Raw genomic sequence first — 21,914 nt, 5'->3', positions numbered from 1 at the left:
GACTGCTAAGCCTGATTTTCATATAAACAAAGAGGAAATGAAAGGGGAATTTTAGATTTGGTAGTTAAAAGTTGCCATACTTTTAGTTACATGAGTGACCAACTCAAGAGAGTTTCCTCCATTGCAGGAAGATTAATGTAAACTCCCTTTTAAAATGAATAATCTTACCTATTGTATGAACATTAAAAAAAAAAAAAAAGAACAACGTGTGTTTCTTGCTGTAACTTCAGATGTTCAGTATAATATATTCTTCCAAGATTGGTAGTAATAGATTATTATCAACCAAGCAGGAAGCTCCAGCTTCAGAAGACTTACAGGTACCTGTCCACCGATTAACTCCAAAAATCTATTATTCATATTAATGTAAGATAGATTTATACAGACATGTATATATAAATATGAGTTATATAATAATATAATGAAGATTCTTTGATTGCCTTTATGCTGTAGTTGAAATGAGGTGCTTGTGTATTCTCTCCATTTGTGGTATGCATTTGTTGGTCTAAGGTTTACTCTGAGTAAAACTATCCTTAAAGCAAACACTCGATTCTATGCTACATCTCTGAACCTGTAGGGCAATTTCATGTGGTTTCAACTTCAACACTTTGACAACAAATATTATTTATGTAAGCTGTGAAATCCACACAGGACAAGCAGCTGCACAAGAAAAATTTGTAACACTTAAACCATAGTAAGAAACATAAGGCTCCCATAACAAACTATGCTTTCACTTTCTCTATTTAGTCCACTAAGAGTGAATTATTCTTTATAATCAAGCTAAAGCTCCCCTAGTCTTGCCATTTCATCTGCAAGTTTGTTGAAAATTAAAGCTCAGCATGAAGCCTCCAGAGAATTATTCTGAGTTAATAACACCTGCAAAGAACAGAGATTTCACTGTGAGGTAAATTGCTGTGTGATTGCCCACACATCAGCAAAAATTATAATTGGGAGAAACTGAATATTTTCTCTGTATTTAACTGGTGAGGATTTTGTGGGGTGTCATTTTACATTAAATAGTAGAGTTATAATTTGGAATGTTTCACAGCAACAGATAATGTTTGTTTTAACAGCAAGATTTCTTTTCTATGAGATTTCTGTTACTGTCAGCTGCTATTTCAACTTTATGCAAAGCACATTTAGAAACCTTTCTTAATCTTAGGGAAAATTATCAGAGATCGGCTTTAAACTGTGTGTTTTTTTCCCCCTGTGATTTCTTGTAAATTGAAAAGTTAATTCTTTCTCCTACCTAACTGTACCTCATAAATATTAAGCTAAATAATGATTTTGATCTCTACATCTGTAGCATATGTACACACAGCAGCTCCCTGGACAGCAATGGAAACTACCCAAAGCAAACTTTTTTGTTTCTTACAGATGTTTCAGGAATACACTAATAACTGACATGAAAATGTCAGATGGCGCTCCTAAATCAAATTGGATATTAACATTATCATATAGCCCCAAAAGGAAAGAGAAACAAAGAAAAAGTCAAATTATCTTGTCTCCATATTGTCCCGCATTCTTATATACTGAGGTATTACTGTCTGCAGTTTCCAAGAGCCCTCTATCAATTCACAACGCATGTTTGGAGTAGGATTCAGGCTTCTGTTTTATGACAGTGACAACCCCAGCAAGAAATGGATGAAGCTTGTATCACTCACGACAGTTCTACATGGGCAGCCAATTTTTGCCTGCGCTTTGAAGAGAACCAGCTCTGGTCCTCCGGCAGAGAATCTGTGCTGGCAAGATGTTGGGCTGAACTCAATAGATTACTTAGAGACTTGGTTGCTTTATTCAGGCACATTGCCATGCAGCATGGCTGGACATGCCTTCTGGATTGGAGCAGTTTGGGCTCTGTCTGTTCATCTTTGGGTGGAAGGGTTTTTGTGTCTTTCAAAGTTACAGGGTTTCATTTAAATCACAGTGCGCAACATAGTTTGAGCCTTACTTACTAGAAAATTCTTTGTTCTAAAAGAATATACTTCTGAATTATGTACTGAATACTGCCAGGAGTTTGTAGGTACACTCCTCTGTCCCTCCCTATTACTCTCCTGCCACCTTTGTCATTTATGTAGCTGACAGAGATAGCTCAAGAGCTTGTCTCACTGAACTCAAATTTAGGACTGTAATCATAGCAATGTCTTTGTGTGTGTGTTTTTGTTTTGGTTGGTTATTTTTGTCCTTTTTTACTCCAGTTGTAGCAGAAAAAAACAAACAAACAAACAAACAAAAAAACAAACAAGAAAACAATATAAAACAAACAAAAACCACCAAAACCCTGGTTAAAGACTAAAGGAAGAGGAACATTTCTAGGAGAATGACATCTGGTTTCAGATGTGTACTTTTAGCGCAGTAGAACTTGCTTCACTGAATTCCTGTCATATGCCTTTCATAGTTACTCAATAAAATATCCCTGGTGCAGAAGGCTAACTCATAAGAGACAGGGAACTCATAAATTCATGAATGTGTTGGACAATAACATGTAGTGGGTGCTGCTGCTGGTATTCAAAATAGCTGAGTTATTCTTACTGTAACACAGCTTAGTGCTAATATAACACAGGTTCATTTCCTTGTATCAACACTGGATGTATTAAAAAATAATTTGCTGGGCAAGATGAGGCTTTTCGGGCACAGATAATTCTACTACCTGCTCCAGAGGCCACTGAGAAGTTTAACAAAATAACAAATACCTTCTGATTAACTTATCTTCCTTTCCCACAACCCTTCAGAGCATTTTCCTTTTTCGCTTCCAACAAGAATAAGTGGGCTTCCAGCACAGAATCACCTGTGAATGGTGGCCTCCAGCTTCAAGCTTGTGATGTCTGTGTCACTGCTCATGGATCATGCTAGAATTTATCTCAGCTGTTACAGGGCTAGGTGAAGACCTGGTGTATGGCTCAGGGCTATAGGGAAGAAGAGAGGAAGCAGGTGTGCTGTATAAGCATATCTCCATGTGTCAACAACCATTCTCTTGTCAGATGGATTTATCTGCTCCAGCTGCACTGCTCTAAGAGTGGATCTTTCAGTATATATTTATCTAATGTATTATGTGTATGAAATATGCTGTCAGTTTCTTTCAGATGAGAGTTTTGTAGCATAAGGAATGTAATTATGTGAATGGTCTAGCATCACCATAGGTTCCCACAGTATGATCCAAAGAACCATCTAACAGCATCCTATTTTGTGAAGTACTGTATAGTGGTAATTAATCCCTAGAGAAAAGCGAAAGAAGAAATGAGTTGATTGCCATTTTAAATATCAGAAAAATGATACACTAAGAGAATGTATGTTGAGAAAACCACTGGTAGTTCAGAGAAGGAAAGGTGGAAAAAGAAAAGGTGTTGTGCTGTGGGTTTCTAGTCTATGTTTCAAATGTTCTGTGTGATGGACAAACTTCTGCTGTTTCAAAGCTGCTCTTTTCAAAATGGGAAAACGTGGATAAAGCATCTTAAAGAGGTAAGAATAATGCCCCATCTGAAAAAGAGGACTCCAAGGTATACAAACCACTTTACTAGATGTAAGGGGATGTAAAGGGATGTTTTTCTATTCCTGCTCTATGATACAGATATATGCCTGAATTTAGGTGCTTTTCTTTGGATTAGGTTCTAAATTTGTGCACCATTTATGGGAGTTCTGTGTACATGAGTCACATCTATCTCTAACTTTGAAAGATTCTTGGAAGTTAAATGTCATAAAAATAGGAGACTAAAAAAAAAAAACAAAAAAAAAACCAACAGCAACAACAACAACAAAAAATCACTGTTGTTTTTTCTAGGTTGTCCTGGGGCCAAGAAGAATGAGTTCCTGACGAGTGTTTTGGATGCACTGTCCACAGATATGGTGCATGCAGTCTCTGATCCATCATTGTCTTCTAGCCGGTGGGTTTCAGATCCTTTTTTTTTTTTTTTTTTTTTTTTTTGTCTTTAAAAGGACTCTGGCAGTGGTGAATGAATTGTTAAAAACTTTGAGAAGTAATTCTTCTCCTGCCTTCACAAAGGGTAAATTTCCAAGAATCTATCTGTCTAGGATAGTTTACTTCAAATTTACCACTGTGGAATATGTCCACTAAACAGAGATACACCTGATGGCTGAGTTCTCATCATCATCAGAACTTAAATTTATCTGTAGCTTCTGGTGCAACTGTGCCTTGGTCTTTCTTTTTCTTGTCAGCCTTTGCTTGATGAATATGTGTTGCCTTCCTGATTTATGTTTTGCCTACTTGCTACTAAAACAAATAAATGCTTTCAACACCCATAATTAAAAATACATAATTAAAAACACATAAGTGTTGGCAAACTTTGGGCATCTGCAGGTCAGGTGCTTACTACCTGAAAGGAGGGGGCATTTATTATTATAGTTCACCCTGTAATTCAGTACATTTTGGTGTTTTATCTGAAAGCATCCATCATGGGTTGTAATTGAGTCTAGGTATTTGGTGATGTTGACTGTTGACATACTTCAGTTATGTATATTATGTGTTTTCATGTTCCCGCCATGTCTGTCTTTCATTTATTTCTCTCTTCAGTTTTCTTTGTTTAAGGAAATGAAAGGAGAAGGCGCAATGTTCTGAGAACTGTGCTGACCTCAATACAGCTTAAGAGAATTAACTAAAAGGAGATTATAGCCCTTTGGGTAAAATTTAGCATGCAGTTGGCCAAACTGAAAAGAGAAATATTCACTGCAAGAAACTAGTAGCCAAAAGCAGAGAGGCTCATGTAGCAAAACATCTAACAATGCTTTAACTATTCAGAAGCAAAGGAATAAACCAAGGTTTCTGTATTAGAATAAAGGCTTAACACCTATTTTCTGTTTCAGGGTTTCAGAACCTGATCCAAATCACACTCTGGAAGAGAGAGTAGTCCACTGGTATTTCAAACAACTAGATAAAAATTCTAGTGGTGACATTGGAAAGAAAGAAATTAAGCCTTTCAAAAGGTTCCTAAGAAAGAAATCAAAACCTAAAAAATGTGTGAAGAAGTTTGTGGAATACTGTGATGTGAACAATGACAAGTCCTTGTCAGTTCAAGAATTAATGGGTTGCCTGGGAGTAACAAAAGAAGAAGGTAAAGCAGAAACAAAGAAACGCCATAGTAAGAACCTTTTATATCTTTTTGTCTAGATTTTTCAACCCATAGCTTTTGTTTAGGGCAGATGACAGGAAAGCAGCTTCTGGGTATGCAAATTATCTCTTTGTTCTGAGAGAAACAAAAGCTTTCCAGCCCAGTAGATGCTTGTTTGTTGGAAATATGCTTCTGCATTTAGAGCAGGAAACATGAGGATACAATGCCATTGACATGACATCATATCATCATTGAAAAGCCTGTTCAATGTCATTATTGTAATGTGTTCTGAATGAGTGCAAGTATCACACTTGTGCTTCCCTGGATTCGTGCTGGGAGGAAAAAACATTGTTGAGCTTTCTAATGACTTATTTCTCAAATGTGGTTTAGAGATGATGTGAGGAATGTGGTCATCTACCAAACAGGTGGGACAATTGTCAGTTACTTGCTACAAAACTTAACAGCCAGTTACTTGCTGCAAAACTGATAGAAAGAGGAACAATTAATTACAGTGTATAATGGTCCTTGCAGAATTCAGTCACACAATTCCTGAAAACAAAGAAGAATCTAAAATACTTTGTAAACAATAGAAGAACATATACAGTAACTCCATACTGTAAGAAGCTGTAGAAAATTAATGTGGGCAAATTGTTCTGTTTGCTTTGGACACTAAAATGAAGCCAGGAGAGTAAAATAAAAGAGCCATAGGAAATGAAGAGCATGACAAGTGGGAAATGGTTATATTCAAGTCTAGAAAGGTTGTGTTGCAGAAAGGAGGAACAGCTCTATGTTGCACTAATAAATTGTTCATGTCTCATGGAAATGGATCTCTCAAAACAAACAAGAAATCAAGATTTTTTTTTTTTCTGATATTTTGTGGACTTAATAATAATACCTTGCAATTTTCACTTATGCAAAGGTAAAATACTGTATATGAAGGTGGCTGAATATTGTTGTCTTTGTTCTATAAAGGTGGAAAAAATAAATGTAACACTTTCTTTTTCATTTAGACTATTTGGTAATCCAGTGTCTTAAAATGGAGGCCACTATAGTCACTTCATATTTTAACATCCACCTCAAAACAATTCTATCCTGCCATAGCCAGCACTCTTTGCTTTTATACTAGGTGAAATTGGGTCTGACATCATTGTAAGTTTTAAAATACATTAAATTATATGAAGATCACACACATTTTGCTGAAGCAATAATAATTCTCATGCAAGATTTTTAACAGTGTTTCTCTCCCAAAAACCTCATAAATATAAGAATATTTGTTTTAAGAAGGAAAAAATACTTTTGCACTAAGAGTATCCAGTTGGAAAACATTTCTAAACTAGATCATTTGTTTGACTTCCTAACAATGCATGTTTTTAAGACAAGACCATAAAACAGCTTTTATTAGAATATCTTTTTTTTTTTTTTTTTTTTTTTCTTCCCTCTCCTGCTTTGGTAGTTAAAATTTCCTTACTGATAATCCTTTCACTTGGGGATTCCATTCCAAACAAAAGGATTTAATCACCACTTTCCTAGGGCTAGAGTTATATTTCTAGGAATAGGTGAGACCCTGTCACCTGAGGTGTGAAAGCTGAGATAAGGAGGTAACTGTGTCATTCTGTGTTAGACCCAAGTGTCTTGTGAGAACCATTTGAAGCAATGTAAAAGACAGAGAGATGCAAAACATATATTCTCAGGGGAATGGTAATTTCTAAAGCATTTTTTAAGGTCCTCTTTAGTTTGTCTTCGTCTGAATGCAGGCTAGCAAACTGACACAGAAAACCAAGATGCTAAGTTCTGCCCTAGCCTCCCAAGTTTGCTTGTGAAGTTGAATGAATCAGCAGACTGTTATAACTGGTTTACTTTTATCAATTTTTATTTTTATTATTTCTCTCTTCTTTTAGAGGGTATCTTGGATTTTGACACTAAGCAGAAACTTAAAAACCAGCAGCAATAATCTTGCTGTTTTACAGATTAAATGTGAACAACGTATTTGGCTGCTAGACCTGTTTCTGTGCAATATCTTTAAGTAAAGTGAATACTTCCAGACAGTCTTTGCTTTTACATGCTTCTTTCCCACAGGTATAATAGGCTATATTTACCCCTAAAGATTTAATAAGTTTGAAATACTCAATACTGAGTAGGTGCAGTCTGTCCAAAGCAAATGCCGTGTATTAGCTGGCTAGAAATGCTGTCATTCAGCATTCATATGAAAGAAGCAATGCTGGGACTGAGAAAAGGGGAAAAAAAAATAATAAATGTTTCAATTAAAGATTTTTTTTTTTTAAACTGCAGTTACCCTGCTCTAAAAATTGCTTTTTTTTTTTTTTTTTTTTTTTTTTTTCAGTTCTTAGGATGCTACATATAACTTGCAAGTCATATTTATGATGTTTTCTTTCTTTTAGCAGCTCCTAAAACCAACACTGAGAGCACTTCACCTAGCAGGCAGGTGAGTATTGAGGAGAGCAAAATCTCTATTTCTGTTATCATTGTAGCTTCAGAATGCATTAGTCTGCCATTCTACAAGAAAACACAGATCTGTGTCCTAATTAACAAATCTTGGTTTTGTATTTATCTAAGAAAAGTCATTCAGTCAACTACAGGTACAGAGTAAATGTACCAAAATGCAAAGTAGAATAGGACTGCCTGTGGATGTTCCTAGTAAAGTGTACAATGACATCCAGGCTAGTGATAATTTGATGACTGTAACTGAGCCTTCACATAAGTCTTCTGCATTCCTGAATGACAGCATTCCCACACACTTTTAAAAAAGTGTCCTGCATTATCTTCATTTACCTTTTGCTTTAACTGAATTCTGTTAACTTTCCTGTGTCATACTATAGATGCAAACTTACAGTGATTGAAATTACTCTTTGTGCAACACGCCATGTATTTCCCATACCCTATGAAAATCTATATATTCTGTGAACACCACTGAATTGCTCTGTGGTGGTTTTAGATACCTTTAAAGATCTTAGTAGAAAGAAAATAGCTGTCATTTTGAAATACCTTTGCTGACTCTGTAAAATGATGCTAGAGAACATAGGATTTGCATCAGTCTGATAATGTATGCTAAAACTAAAATTGGTTTGGTCTGTGGAATGATTGCAACAAATAAAATGTCAAGTGCCCTGACAACATAATCCATGATCTGTTTTTGCATCAATTTTCTATAAAGACTCTACCTTGCCCTTCTGAATAACACCAGTGTATTTCACTCATAGAGTTTTGGTTACACATGGCATTCAGAGCTAAAAAGACACAAAAGTAGAATTTTTAAATCAAGGTAAGTTAGACATTGACAAAGAGAGGCTCAAATGGAAGATAAGGAAGAAAGTTAAAAAACAAAACTGACAAAAAACATCTTCATATGTCTTCTTTATATCTATTTTTGTTACAATTAATCCCTCTTCTGGACAACATGGGCACAACTTTGTGACACTTTTACATGCGTCTGAAGAAAGACTTGTGAATCTGCCAATTATTTTAATAATTTAGTAAGATAATCAACTTCTTACTGTTCTTGCCTCACTTTTGTATTCTTTAGAGAAATTAAATGGTTAATGCCCACAAAAACATCAGTGAATCACAGAATCATAGAATATCCCAAGTTGGAAGGTACCCATAAGGATCATCCAGTCCAATTCCTGGCACCACACAGGTCTACCCAAAAATTCAGACCATATGACTGTGCACAGTCCAAATGCTTCTTACAGTGTATTATAACATCAGCTCAGGTGATCCTGTATCTGGGAAAATAGGAATTTGGTTAAAAATACCTCATTAGTTGTGGTCAATGTCTTCCCATCTATCAGAAAGCTATATTAATTTATTAAAAATTGAACCCAGGGTGAACCTCCCCACAAGCCAAAAAAGCCTTCCTGTCATTGTTGCTATCCAATTTGTTACTTGCTTTGTCTCTGATTTGTTTGATGTTAGGTTTGCACTTCCTAAGGCAAGCTCAACATTGGTTGTGGGTTTTACCAAAGACCTCCTACATACCTTTGAAGGAATATAAAATGTTCTCGCAGCTTGAGGGATGTGATAAGTTTCTGTTTGTTTAAACAAATGTTTGTGGTCTTAACTTTTCAAGTTCCCTCCACAAATCACTTACGCTTTAAACAAAGCAGCCTGAAAACAATTATCCTGTCGGAACTGAAGAACATTCAAAGGGGTTATTTTAATTATATAATGGCAATTACTGGCACACGTGCATTACACTTGAAGCATGACAAGCCCTCTCCCCTTTCTTGTAATCTGATCCTGACTTGCAGAATCTGTAATAAAAGTGTCCTAGAGCTTCTATTTATTTTTTATTTTTTAATTTTGTCCAATAATTTTGCTGAATCAGCACTAATTATTTTAAAAGCTGTTGCTGACAAATGATAGCCTTGAATTAAGGCTGGCTCAGCAAACCATCTGTTGCCAGTTTCATACTTGAACAATACAAGGCTGCAAATACAGAAGGTGGCTTTCATCACAAAAGTTTTCACTTGAAAGGAAGTTATTAGAAAGAAACTGGACTGGGAAGCTGGTTAAAAGAAACCACTCATCTGAGAAGGAGTGATCAGATTGGTATTATTCAGGAGACGGGCATTCAAAAGCTCATTTTCGACTAGTGCATTATAGTAGTTGTTATATATGTTTATATGTGCTTATGCATGTATTGCTGAATACTTTTTTAACATATGGGCACATTGAAGCTTACAGAATGAAGGCAGATATAGATGTACTAATGTACTAGAAGCAGTTATTGTTCTAAATGAGGTCAAGTACATGATGGATCTGACCCAACTGAGGCAGCAGCCAGGTGTATTTCCCTTTCTCAGCTCCACCCTGTCCAACAAACACACACATGTACTCACATACTGTCAATGAGACCCAAAGGATCTTTTGCAGCCTAGCCTAAAGTTTACAAGGAAACTAGAGAATGTTCATAAGACTTTGGCCAGCAGCCCGTTCCGTATGCATCGCATGCCATAGAAGGTTATACTGCACCAGGGACTTGCCTAGGCAATTGCTAGAACTGTGCATTTGATATGTATACATTTAAAGCAGCCATAGGTAAGAAATGGTAAAGATGTTGCTCATACCCTTCATATATGCCATGAAAGCCTACAAGGCAGCATCATTGTATTTCCTATATATATATGTGTGTGTGTGTGTGCAGAGCTCTTGTCCTGACAGTAGCATGTAGATACTGCTGAAATACAAAGAGAGAAATGTTTATGCTTGATTATTTGAGGACATCATTAATAATGAAAAATTTTTCAACTGTCTTTCAGCAAGTTTCTAAGAAGCAAGGGTGAACAGCTTACTGATCCAAGGCAGATCTCTGACATGTGGGAGATTTCCTCACCAAAAGGCAATAAGAACAACTGTAGTATTTGCACTTTGTACTTAAAATGTAAATTCACTTTGTAGAAATGAAATATTTAAACAGACTTTTTTTTTTTTTTTTTTTTTTTTTTTTTAATCTGTGAAAATGTAATGGCTAGTTTTGAAAAATTATCACATACAATGTATGTGGATTCTTCTGTTGTCTGAAATATGTAAAACATGTTGGAGATGTAAAAGTTTGCATTTAAACTTTTTTTTTTTTTTCTTTTTCTTCTTCTTCTTCTTCTTTTTAGTAGTTCTTTGGCAAATACTAGCAAAGAAACCTGATTCTATGTATTTTGGTTTCAACAGTATACTTTGTTTTTCTTAACCAGTACTGTCATTTAAGTAGAGTTACGCTGAAAAGTCTACTGTATTCTCAATTTTGTCCAAGCAATGTTGGATGCTTCAGATTTCCATAAACTGAGGGAAGTGTGTAAAATGCTGTTGACTTGTTCTTGCAGTTTTTAACTAAACAGAGTTTTTCACCCATGGCAATATTTTGTTTCATGTAGTGTTTATTATTACCAAAGATCATGCAATGAGAATGCAACCACTAACCGATTCAAAGCAGTTATTCTACAGTTAAGATTTTTGTACAAAAATGTATCAAAATGTATCCTTTTATTCATTTTTTTTTTTTGAGGTGCCTGCTAATATAAGTTGTAGTAGTTTTTTCTTTTTCTTCCCCCCCCCCCCCCCCCCCCCTTTATTTTTTTTTAACACAGCAAACCAAGAACAAGTAAGGTGGATAGTAATGTGACTAAAGTCTGATTCAGCATGATTCTGTGAAAAGCATAGAAGATTTGATATGGATCAGAATTGTAAATCTAACTCTAAAGAGACCAAGAAAGCTAAACGGTTTTGTCAACCTTTTCTTTTTCTACACCTGGCTCTCCCCATCAACTCTTTGCTTTGCCTTGGGGCCCACTAGAGGTAAAGCTGAACAAATTATGAAGAGTTGCCTTAAGGAGGGGCTACTCACATCACCCCTGCCTGAGGGTTCCTTCTTGCTGTCTGAAAGAAGCTGTCACAAGTTTTCATACCTTCTCTATCATTTCCCCCCCAGCTCCCAACATTTTTGTATGTGTGCCTGAGGTGAATAAGAACTTGTGTGTGTGAGCAGGAGACCCAAGTAAATAAAGGTTCAGCTCTTAAACAGCTGTGAGTTACAAGGAGCTGGGTTGATCAGTGCAGTGGTAGATGGACTGCTGGCATCTAGGAAATGACATGAAAAATGGAAAAAAGGAACGTTGCAACAAGCAGTGATTTCATTTTGGTTCGTTTAAATAATGTGTGGGATCTGACAAGTGACTAACTAATCATAGTAGCACCCTGGCTCAAGCTTTTACCTGGAAAAGCTATGTTGCAAATAAAAATGTTTCATTTTAATTCAACATATGGATATATGCTGAGGTGATAGGAAATACTGTATGCATTGGAATTGTACCCCAGAAAATATGTACTCTAAGCTTTGGTAACAGGAGGAACTAAGTTAGAACCGTGTGTTATCTTGTATTTTTGTTTTAAAAAGTATTTGTTATTCTTTTATGATGTTAAGCTTTGAATTTAATCTTCTTTATAGATTAAAGCTCAGTATGTTATCAAACTATGCTAGTGGTTTTCTTCTGTGACACGGAGAATTTTGGAAACAGGTACATACAATTATGACTTCACCATTGCAATAAGTTTACAAGAAACCTCATGACCTCATATTGCACTTATCTTTTGTTCGTTCCCTGACCCCTTACTGTCTTCTTTCCTTAGGTTCATACCTTATTTTCTCCTGAAACTCACACCTTATTTACACCACTACTTTCTCAAAATAGTGATTTTGAGGCCAGATTCTTTGTTGCTGCCATCTCTATATAGTTTCAGCTTGTTCTTTTGCCTCTTAGTGAAGTTCAATGTGGGACTTTTCCCCTCGGTGTAACTGTAAACTGCCGGGCAACCTTCAACCAGACTGGAAATGATGAGCAGAAAAAGGCAGAACATGAGGAATACTCAACAGGCAAAACATGAGGAATATTCAATACCTGAATAGTTAATAGCAGCATTTTGTAATTTTAGATTTTGTAAGAATCATCTAATTCTATCACTGTGGCCTTTGGACACAATACAGATGTGTGCAATTAAATATTTTGCTGTCTGTGAATGGAAGATGAATGCTATGTCCATGAATTTGAAGTGGCAGCCTATTTAAACTGGAAAGGTCTGTGGGGAGGCAAATTTTAACTAGCCTTCCTTATTCAAAGAATAGCCTTAAGAGCTTATTAAATCACAATAAATGCTACATGAATTCTCTTGGATATCCAAGGACTTCTGTAACATTGAGTCATTTGATGACTCAACAGTGATGGAAGCTCAAAGTATGTCATCTTTGTGCATGTTTTGGTATTGTCACATAGTTTATGGTCCATATATTTTAGCGATTAGACCATTTTGCTACAATCAATACCTAGTTCTCATAGTTCTATTTAGAGTTCTGATCCTTAAATGGAACACATTTGAGAGCTTGGTAAATTTGCTTTTAGTTCCTATATCTCCTTTATACACACCTGTGTGTATAGTGAAACTCAGAGAAATCTTGGCTCTTCTAGTTGTAGCGAAGCATGGCCTTGATATCAAAAAGTAATCTATGTGGATAGGCCCTCAGGCTCACACCAGAGTACCAGTGTTTATTTAGTTCCACAATAATTAATTAGTTCTAGCTTTTTCCCCATTCAAAGAATTGCTACAATTCAGATGCAATTTTAATTCAGTTCTTATTGAAAACACAATGTATGTTCTGGTTCTCATGGACTATTATTTGTTCTAGTTCCAGCTGTTGCTGAACAGATTTATTTAGAGCTTTTATAAAGTTGTAAGTAGAAGACTATTAACTTCGTAAAATGTCTATGTGTTCAATGATTTGTCCAGTCTGTTGCAATGTCCATTAGTCAACAGGCCACACAGTAAGAAATGTTCCATGTTTTGTCAACACTTTGGATAACTTTCTCATCCTGGTCCCACCCCTAGAAGTAGGCCAACTTCATAGTTCCAGTTTTACCAAAATCACTTAATTCTCATTCTTCCAGTATAGCTTTCAGACCCTCATTTTGTAGAACTGGACAACATATGAGTACTTGGAATTACAGTATTTCTTGCTAATATAATTTCAGATAACAAAGGTAGAAGAGAGCAAAAAGCCATCAGTTCATATGAGCATAAGGGAGAAGACTTAAACTACATTTTCTCTGCATATACATCAAGTGTTACACTTCACACTTTTCTCACTGGGACCAGGTTTTTGACCTTCATAAGTGCCATAAGCCACTGCAGAAGCAGACATTCCTAGAAAACTGTAAGGAGGAAGAAAAATATAAACTGCTTCATTAAAGATATTTAAGTATGTGCAGGCTTTGATAGTTTTAGGTAATGTTTCCTTTAATAGTAGTAATAAAAGGTGGATTAAAAGGGGTTAAGAAATCTTCCCTGGCAAGGATAATTTAGCTATCCCTTTTAAATATTTACGTTAGTGTATTGTATAACTAGGATTTACGTTAGAAACTGGTGTGAAAGAGTCTTTAATGTCGAAAGTGAAAGGTTTATTACTTTTGTTTTCTTTGGGATGGCAAATTGATGTCATTTTGGAGTAATTACTTTGACGTTAAATAGCAACTAGCTAAATTTATTGATGCCTGAAACATTAGAATGATTATAGTAAATTACTGATACAAACTGTACTCTTTGTCCCATTTAATTATTCCAGTTCAAGTTTTAGAAGTGAAAATATGCCCTTTGTTTAAAAAGCATAAATATTGCATGTTATTTTTTTCTTTAAACAAAAGCGTATGTGGAAAGCATTCAGAACAACACATTTCTCTAGAATGTCAAATGTGGGGGGTAACAGGGAGAGAAGCCTGTTTTTCATCTGGTTTAGCATCAGAAATATTTGCAATCATTTGCCTTTTCTACATTCACCTTCCCTGTTTTGTCATTTGCTTTATCCCCTGACTCACCTTCCCTGTTTTGTCATATGCTTTGTCCTCTTACTAATGTTGCTGCTGGAACACAATGCCTGTTGGAAAGGAAGACAGCAAAATGAGAATCAGTTCTCTGCATTTGTACAATATTTCCATAAAATACAGTCAATTGAGGCATCCTTTCCGTAGGGTCTCTATTCTTGACATTAATTCAATACAAAGAATATCTTACTTCTTATCAAATACAAAATACTTCATACTGACATAGAATCTGTTCCAATCTGGAATGAGTACTTTATAAAGAAAATAACTCATAAAAGTCTATGAGATCGTAGGCAGAATGCTGCAATTGTATATTACACCAGAAATAACAGTTTATAAACATTCATAAAGCTCACGCAGTACCTGAAGAACATCCATGAAGATGCCTGTATCTGTTCTAGGCAGTTACTTGGGAAAGGAAAAAAAAGGTAGTGAATGATCATTATATTCACTAAACCATGACTGGCCAACATCAGAAGATTGAGGTGATTGGGATAAAATTTTGCTTTAGAAAGGTTTTTTTGTTTGTTTGTTTTTGATTTAGAGTTTATTTTTATGTTGACATGTCCCTTCCTTTATCTAAAAAGCAAGAAGTGTGGACTTCAAAAGGGGCATTTTGACATGAATTTTATCCCAAAATTAGAGGTTGTGAAAAGTAGCAACATTGTTATTCTTCCTCTGAACTTGAGATTATTTTTAAAAATCATTTTTGTTTGAAAAAAGACAGGTTTCTGACCATTCATTTCTCATGCTTCATCTGAGTCTCATTTTACAGTCTCTGTGTACTTTGTTATCCCTGTATGAGTCAAAGAAATGCTACATTTTCATTTAACAGGTTTAGAGCTTAAAGATGGATTTAGCTCTCTATGCACTCAGAAGAAGAAAATCGTAATATGGGTACGGGTATTTATCCCAGTTTATATCTGCACAACACAGTTGAAGCAGTGAAGCCATGGCAGTGTGATTTAGTGACCTGCAGAAATATATATGGTACTATCCTGCTTTGCAAAATAAGTCTGCTGTGGGACTGAATGCAAACACACTTAAATCTAAATTAATATCCTAGCATATCTTGATCATTTACCAGACAATTCATCTAAATTTGATGCTTGCAAAAACCCATTCTGACTACTACCTGAGGAACAGCTCTAGTTCTGTCAGCATGCAGCTCCCAAGGTAGTCTTCCTGAACCCACAGCTTGGGTTCAGTCGTCTGAAATCTGAGGCTGGGACATCAATGGGACTAAGAACCAGAACAAAGAATACAAGAAAAACCACAATGACAGAAACTGTAAATTACAGGATATTACTCCATAGCTGAGATTTTATTACCCTGGTGGGTTATATCCACTGGAAAAAAAAAAAAAAAAAAAAAAAAAAAAAAGGCTGAAAACCCCTGCCCTGTATCATGAATGACAAGCCCTAACTACTTGCTTCTCAATCCATCAAATCCATCCAGAACAATCAAGATCAATCCAGAACATCATGCTTCAGCTGTGGGGAGTCAATGCAAGTTTCAGCTAAGGGGTATTTGAGAAGTACCCTGTCACCCATTCAACAAATGCATATGCTCAGTTAACTCCCACCTAAGAATTCCTCTTTATTTTACAGCACCATATGATGAAACAACCTCTGCACACACCAGCTTCTTAATGCTCTGCAGATGGGAAGTATGCTTCTCTCAGTCTGTAGCATATTTCTTTGTGTTAAACTCTTAGCATTGAGTGAGGAAGCTTATTCTATAGGCCCTCTCTCACTGTTCTCCCAAGAGCCAGAATCATACTGTTGCTGCTTTATATAGAATTCAAGAAGTATTTTACAAGACAAAATATATGAAAGATGAGGTGCTGAAGTGAAAGACAAAGAAAGAGTCACACTCTTTCTTTGAGATATACAGTTTAAAAATAAAAGACTACTAAAAATAAGAGAGAGAGAAGAAAAAATGAAGTAGAGGGACAGAGAGAGGAAAGGAATGGAAGGAGGATAATGGAGATACCACAGGGAAACTGCAAGGTTGGCCAGAGCTGTGTGTTAAAGGCACATGTGGGAGTGAAGGAGGAGCAGACAAGGAGACTAAACAAATAAGAAAAGAGAAAGTTGGTAGGAATGAGAGGAGAAGGTAAAAGAGGAGAAATGACAGAGGGAAGAAAGAAAACAAAGCACACATAGAAATGCTAGAGACAGAAGAAAGCAGAACTGCCCATAAGATATGGATACGGAAAGAGAAAGTATGAGGGACTTTGCTTGGAGGGAAAAAAGAACAAAGGGGACACAGGTGAAAAGGACACAACTTCCCTCTTTCTGGAGACAGCTTGTCACTCAGATACTGCGCATCCACTTTCTGACCAAGAAAGAAGGTGCAGCCTGCCCTTGAATCACTTCTCTGTCAATACATAAGGTCTGAATTTGGTCCTCTGTATCTTGGTGGCTTGGGTTCTTTGTTCCAAGAGACATTTGTTTTCATGACCAATCCTAAGGCTTTCTTTAGATCCAGGAAGTCTAAGCAGCATTTAAAGAAAATGTGAAAGCAGAAACCAGCATATTTCTAAATTAAGAGCAGATTTGAGAAGGATGAGGAAATCTGAACCACAACAAAGATAAATTTTCTTTTGTATTTCTTATTCAGTAAAGATGCAAGCAAAGTGTAATTAGATTTATTTATTTATTTTATTTTATTTTGTTCATTGTACCAATAGATCCTCTACAGGCTTGGCTGATACCCTACAGTTCAACTTTTTCTTTAATCAGCACATTGATGGCAAAGGATTACAAGAGAGTGCTGGCTTCTCATTGTCTTTTTTTGTGGTTGCCTTTATGTTCACTCTTGGGGTGGCTAAAACTAATTATATAAATACTTCTCAAAATCTTTAATCTTTACTCTGAAGGTTTGTAACTGTGTGTGAGAGGGAAAAAGACAGAGAAAGAGTGAAAGAAATATGTTCAAGAGAACTTTAGAGTCTATGGAAAATGTAACAGGTTCAGACTGGAATTATGTTCAAGGTACCAAATGTCATGATGACCTGATGACAAGCAGCTTGATTTCATTAGACTTGAATAGTCATCCAGAAAATGACTTGGATAATAGCTAATGAGAGGAAGTGCCTCACATTTCAGATTTTCAGAGGTGCTGTAGAGAAGGTAAAGGATCATGTTCATCATATGCTGTCCTAATGCAAATAGAAACAGACATACCCTGAGCAGCTGGGAGAGAGGAGAGTGCCAGTTACATGCTGACATAGAGTTTATAAGTGGACTGGGGGGAAAGGATCAGGTGAAGAAGAGGATGACCCTGAGGGTTGCCAGCCATTCTGGTTTACAAACAGTTCCTGCTGCACTCCTTTAAGCCCATAGACTTCTTAACTGTCAAGAAGGATGCATCCTTGCAGCAAGCAGCATAGCCTGTCAGTATTGATGTTCTCAGAAGAAATTCTGCCTGGAAGCTTTTCACATTAAGCCAGGCAGTACTGCCACAAAATGACAACGGGCACTGATTCACCAGCTGCTTGGAGTTCACGTGAGGGTGTGTGTGTGTGTGAAAGAAATGTGTTTTAGTCTCCAGAGTCTCTGCTCTATTTCATCTTTTTGAAATAGAAAGAAAGAATAATTTATCTCCTGAAATCTATGACATGCAACTTCCCAGTGCTCAGTGTCCTCTTCACAGTGAGAAACAGAGATCAAGGCACCAGTGTGAGCAAGTTTCATACAGTCCAAATGCCACATCTGTTGAGTCAGAAGCATTGAGAAAACACCTCTCTAAGCATTTCCCAGCCAGGCAATATGCTGACTTTTGTGGTACATCAGAAGTTTCATATCCTTCTCATATTTATTTTTTTTTTATGTATTTATTTTTAAGTGAAAGAATTTCTATAGCTGAGAGTCAAAATATCTGCTTTTCTTCCACAATAGTATTAAGATTGCAAAGTGTGCCTTCTGACAATAAAAACTACTTTTCAAATGTGGCATTGACAAACACTGACTAGTAGCTAAACCCATAACTGAGTACTGGAGTGTAGGGATTCAATCATCACATTCTTCCTTTTATTTCCAACTTTGTATTTTTTTTCTTTTAATTTTCAACATTACGTTTGATGGATTTTGCTTAAGAAATTTGTCATTGTAGTCTGAGCCATAGAAATGAAACTAACAGCAACTACTCAGTTTGAGAGATATTTTCACTTATAATTCTTGCTGTAGTTGGCATTAGTTTCCAAACAGAAAATATATGCCTTGTCACAGAGGTGAAGCCAGTAATGGGCACAATCATAGCCTTGGCTGATTGCAACTGATAGTGTATCTTTTTATTTGTTTATTTATTTATTTATTCTTGTGGGATTCCAAAAAGTCTTTCACACCACAAAACACCCCACTTGTACCAATTGTTGTCTATATTGAATAGTGCTAATAGAAACTAATAGAAAACACAATGGAGAGAAACCTAACAGGTCAGCTCCTCCAGCATTAATGTATTGGTGATAGTGCTTTGCTGAAGGTGTTTTCATGCTTTGTCTGTCATGCACTTAAAATATATTTAGCTCATATCGTAGATCTCTCAATTGGTATTTGAAAATAAGAAACAGTGAAAATGATTAAATATATATATATAATTTAGGCATGACATTATGCTAGTGAAGTAATTATATTGCAGGGTTTGTTAATGTTCATAATCTTTTACACACAATTCTAGGAGCAAAATTTGTCTTGCACTGATCTACTATGTGGTTCTGTCATGCTACATGATTTCACAAAAGAAGGTTCCCATTTCTTGAGTGTCTGCCATAAATATAAGGGAGTTGACTGTTTTCATCTTAACCCCCATGTGTTTGTAGTACATCATAGAACTATGAGATAATTGGATGTGGCTGACAGCCTTTGTTTGAAGATAGCAAGGAGTGGAATACAAATGATCCAGGTGGAATTGTAAAGGCAAACCTACATGTGGAAACCTGTAAAATGCCTTCTTGTGCTATTCTTAAACTTGCCTTCTGGTGAACTTTCAACTCATTTTTTTTTTTTTTTTTTTTTAAAGAGCAACATTTAATATCAAGTGATGTTACATTTGCTACAGGAAGATGCATACAAATGTTTCTGCATAAGAAGATAATGCCCCCTGTATAATATCCCTTGTGAATTGCCTCCTATAAACAGTCAGTGCTGTGGTTAATAGCAAAACCTATGTTTATGCAGACAACATAACTCACAGGAAGATTTCTGTTACCACAAAAAGATCTCTACCTTTCTTTAAAACTCTGTGCAGATCAGCTGTGTGCTGGTTCACTGGGAACACTGAACCATTGTCCAGATCAGCTGCAGTAAGCAGATTTGAAGAGTAAGGAAGATCTGAGAGGAGAATGTGGAAACATCAATTTATCATGTTGTGTTCCTGTGAGAGTTAACATGTAGATGCTCTCAAAGGTAGTGAGTTAAGGTACTCTGAAATACAAATATGCCCAGTTCTTTGAAGGCAAGGGCTGACAGTGTGATGGATGCAGGCTTTGAGCTCACGTTTGCAAAGTGAAGTTACCCTTTCCCTTCTCACCTCATCCTACAGTGCAAGCAGTGTGTTACTCTGTCATAGCCCATACACTGTAGAGTAGCCATGCTCTTTGCCTTAAAAACCTGTTAGGACTGTGTGCTGTGATGGACTAAATGCACAGCTGTCTAGACACCAGATTTAAATGTGGTGCTTGGGTACGTTACAAAGCAGGGCTCCAATGCCATTACTTTAGAACACGGCTTTGTGGGCTCAGCTGCTGAGCGAGACTCCAGACAAGCCCCAGCAAGAGCCATCCCCACAAACAGTGCCAGGCTTACAGCAGCCTTTCCGTCAGGCTTAATCAGCACAGGCATGAATAAACAGATGAAACAGATGGGACCTACTCTGTATTGCAAGAAGTGTGCAAGGACTGGCTTCCATGAACAGGGAGGAGAAATGGTTGTTTGCCAGCAGTAAGTTAGGGCAACAATAACTTCAACTTTAATTCACACTAAGACCTCAGACTAGGGCATAGTTGGCCCCAGATACAAAGCAATGTATCTGGGCTTATTGGCTGACTTTCTGAGTAATAAGTATGTGAATCCATGGTGGGGATTTTGAGAACAAGGCGGTGCTAGTATTACAGATCAGACATACATGTATTTTTTCAAGTTTAATCTTATGTTTTTCTCATAGGTGAAGCTAGGATAAAAGTATCTAATGTGTAATCCAGACATCTGTACTGATGTAATGGTTTAGGCCATCATTAGAAAGAAAAAATGTTGATCCATGTATTGTGAAAAGTCAGCAAATTGTACATTTCATATTGAAGTATCTTAAGAAAGTTGAGTCAGAAGCAAGTGCATAATCCAAAGTTAAAGGGTCAATCAACATATTAGGTGTTTCTAATACAGAACAAAATCTGTCCTGATAAATAGAGCCATAGAAGTTATGTGCACTGCTTATATCCCAGCTGAGTTTTACCATCCTTGTACAAGTCTTAGAATTCTTTTGCAGTAAAAAAACATGGTTGGCAGTCTAGTCTATACATACATCTGTTTCCAGGTGCATGGAAAATCTACAGATTGCATCAGAAAGCTGGGTTACATATGCTCTAGAAAGCCTTTGGAACTGATACTGAAGAAAAAAATACATACATACATATACATATAAATATGCATCTTTCAGCTTTTCATTTATGTGTTTATTTATTTTTACCCTGAAAACAGATACCATACTGAAATTCTCACCAAATGTGGAGAGACTGAAAGGTTGCTAATATCTATTTGACTGGACTAAAATTGGCACGAAATTTGTGATGAATAGCAAACCCACCCCCAGAAAGGCTTTACACAAATTTTGGTCAGATTTGACAAAGAGCGTTTGCCAGCAGAAGGCAAAAAAATGTTTCCAGAAAGTCAAACTGAAGGATTATTAGTTTATGTCTCAATTGGCTCAAAGCAAATTTTGTTTGTTTGTCCACTTGACAATCAGATATCTCACAGGGGAGATTCATGTTTGGTTATATTTTCCTCTTGTGGTCTGGGAGTGACCAAAATACAAGATATATAGCAGCAAATTCTAGATAACTTCCCAGGTCATGAACTGGGGTGAAACCTTAAATCTGTGGAAAACACTGGAATTTTTTTTAAACAAGGTTATGAATGCAAGCAACACATGCAAAAAAAAAAAAAAAAAAAAAAAAAAAATGAAGCAGAGACAATGTATTGCAGTGAAAATGTATTTTCTTTGCAAGTTAGAAGTTACACTTGCCAATTCTACCACTTTGGACAACAGACTGACACCCTTATTGCTAATCTATCTCCCTCAGCTAAGGCAATAATCTACATTTCCACACATAAGGCAATCCCCACCTACTATGGTCACTAGGACCACTAAACATGGGACATAATATAGTTCAATACAACACTTCCAACACCACACACAGGATTCTTTTGGCTACTGTCCAACATCCTTCTGCCAGCAGGTGTGAAGGTATTTT

At 36.3% G+C, this 21,914-nt stretch overlaps 1 protein-coding gene across 7 annotated transcripts in view; it reads left to right on the top strand.

Annotated features, from left to right (window-relative positions):
• The window catches only part of SMOC2 (SPARC related modular calcium binding 2), a 145,415-nt gene extending 134,916 nt beyond the window's left edge, over positions 1-10,499 (top strand). For 4 of the 7 annotated variants that reach the window (XM_082755641.1, XM_082755640.1, XM_082755637.1 and 1 more), the window contains exons 10-13: positions 3,776-3,878; positions 4,816-5,090; positions 7,460-7,503; positions 10,340-10,499. In XM_082755641.1, the coding sequence (XP_082611767.1) occupies positions 3,776-3,878; positions 4,816-5,090; positions 7,460-7,503; positions 10,340-10,363 (446 nt within the window). In that variant the 3' untranslated portion in view covers positions 10,364-10,499. The remainder of the gene's footprint in view (positions 1-3,775; positions 3,879-4,815; positions 5,091-7,459; positions 7,504-10,339) is intronic. The other 3 variants (XM_082755639.1, XM_082755638.1, XM_082755636.1) reach the window with 3 other exon arrangements.
• Positions 10,500-21,914: the final 11,415 nt, after the last annotated feature.

The sequence above is a fragment of the Aythya marila genome, assembly GCF_965140915.1.
Source record: "Aythya marila genome assembly, chromosome: 3".
NCBI lineage: Eukaryota > Metazoa > Chordata > Aves > Anseriformes > Anatidae > Aythya > Aythya marila.
The sequence above is the reverse complement of the archived record's forward strand: the minus strand, read 5'-3'. Positions and strand labels throughout refer to the sequence as shown.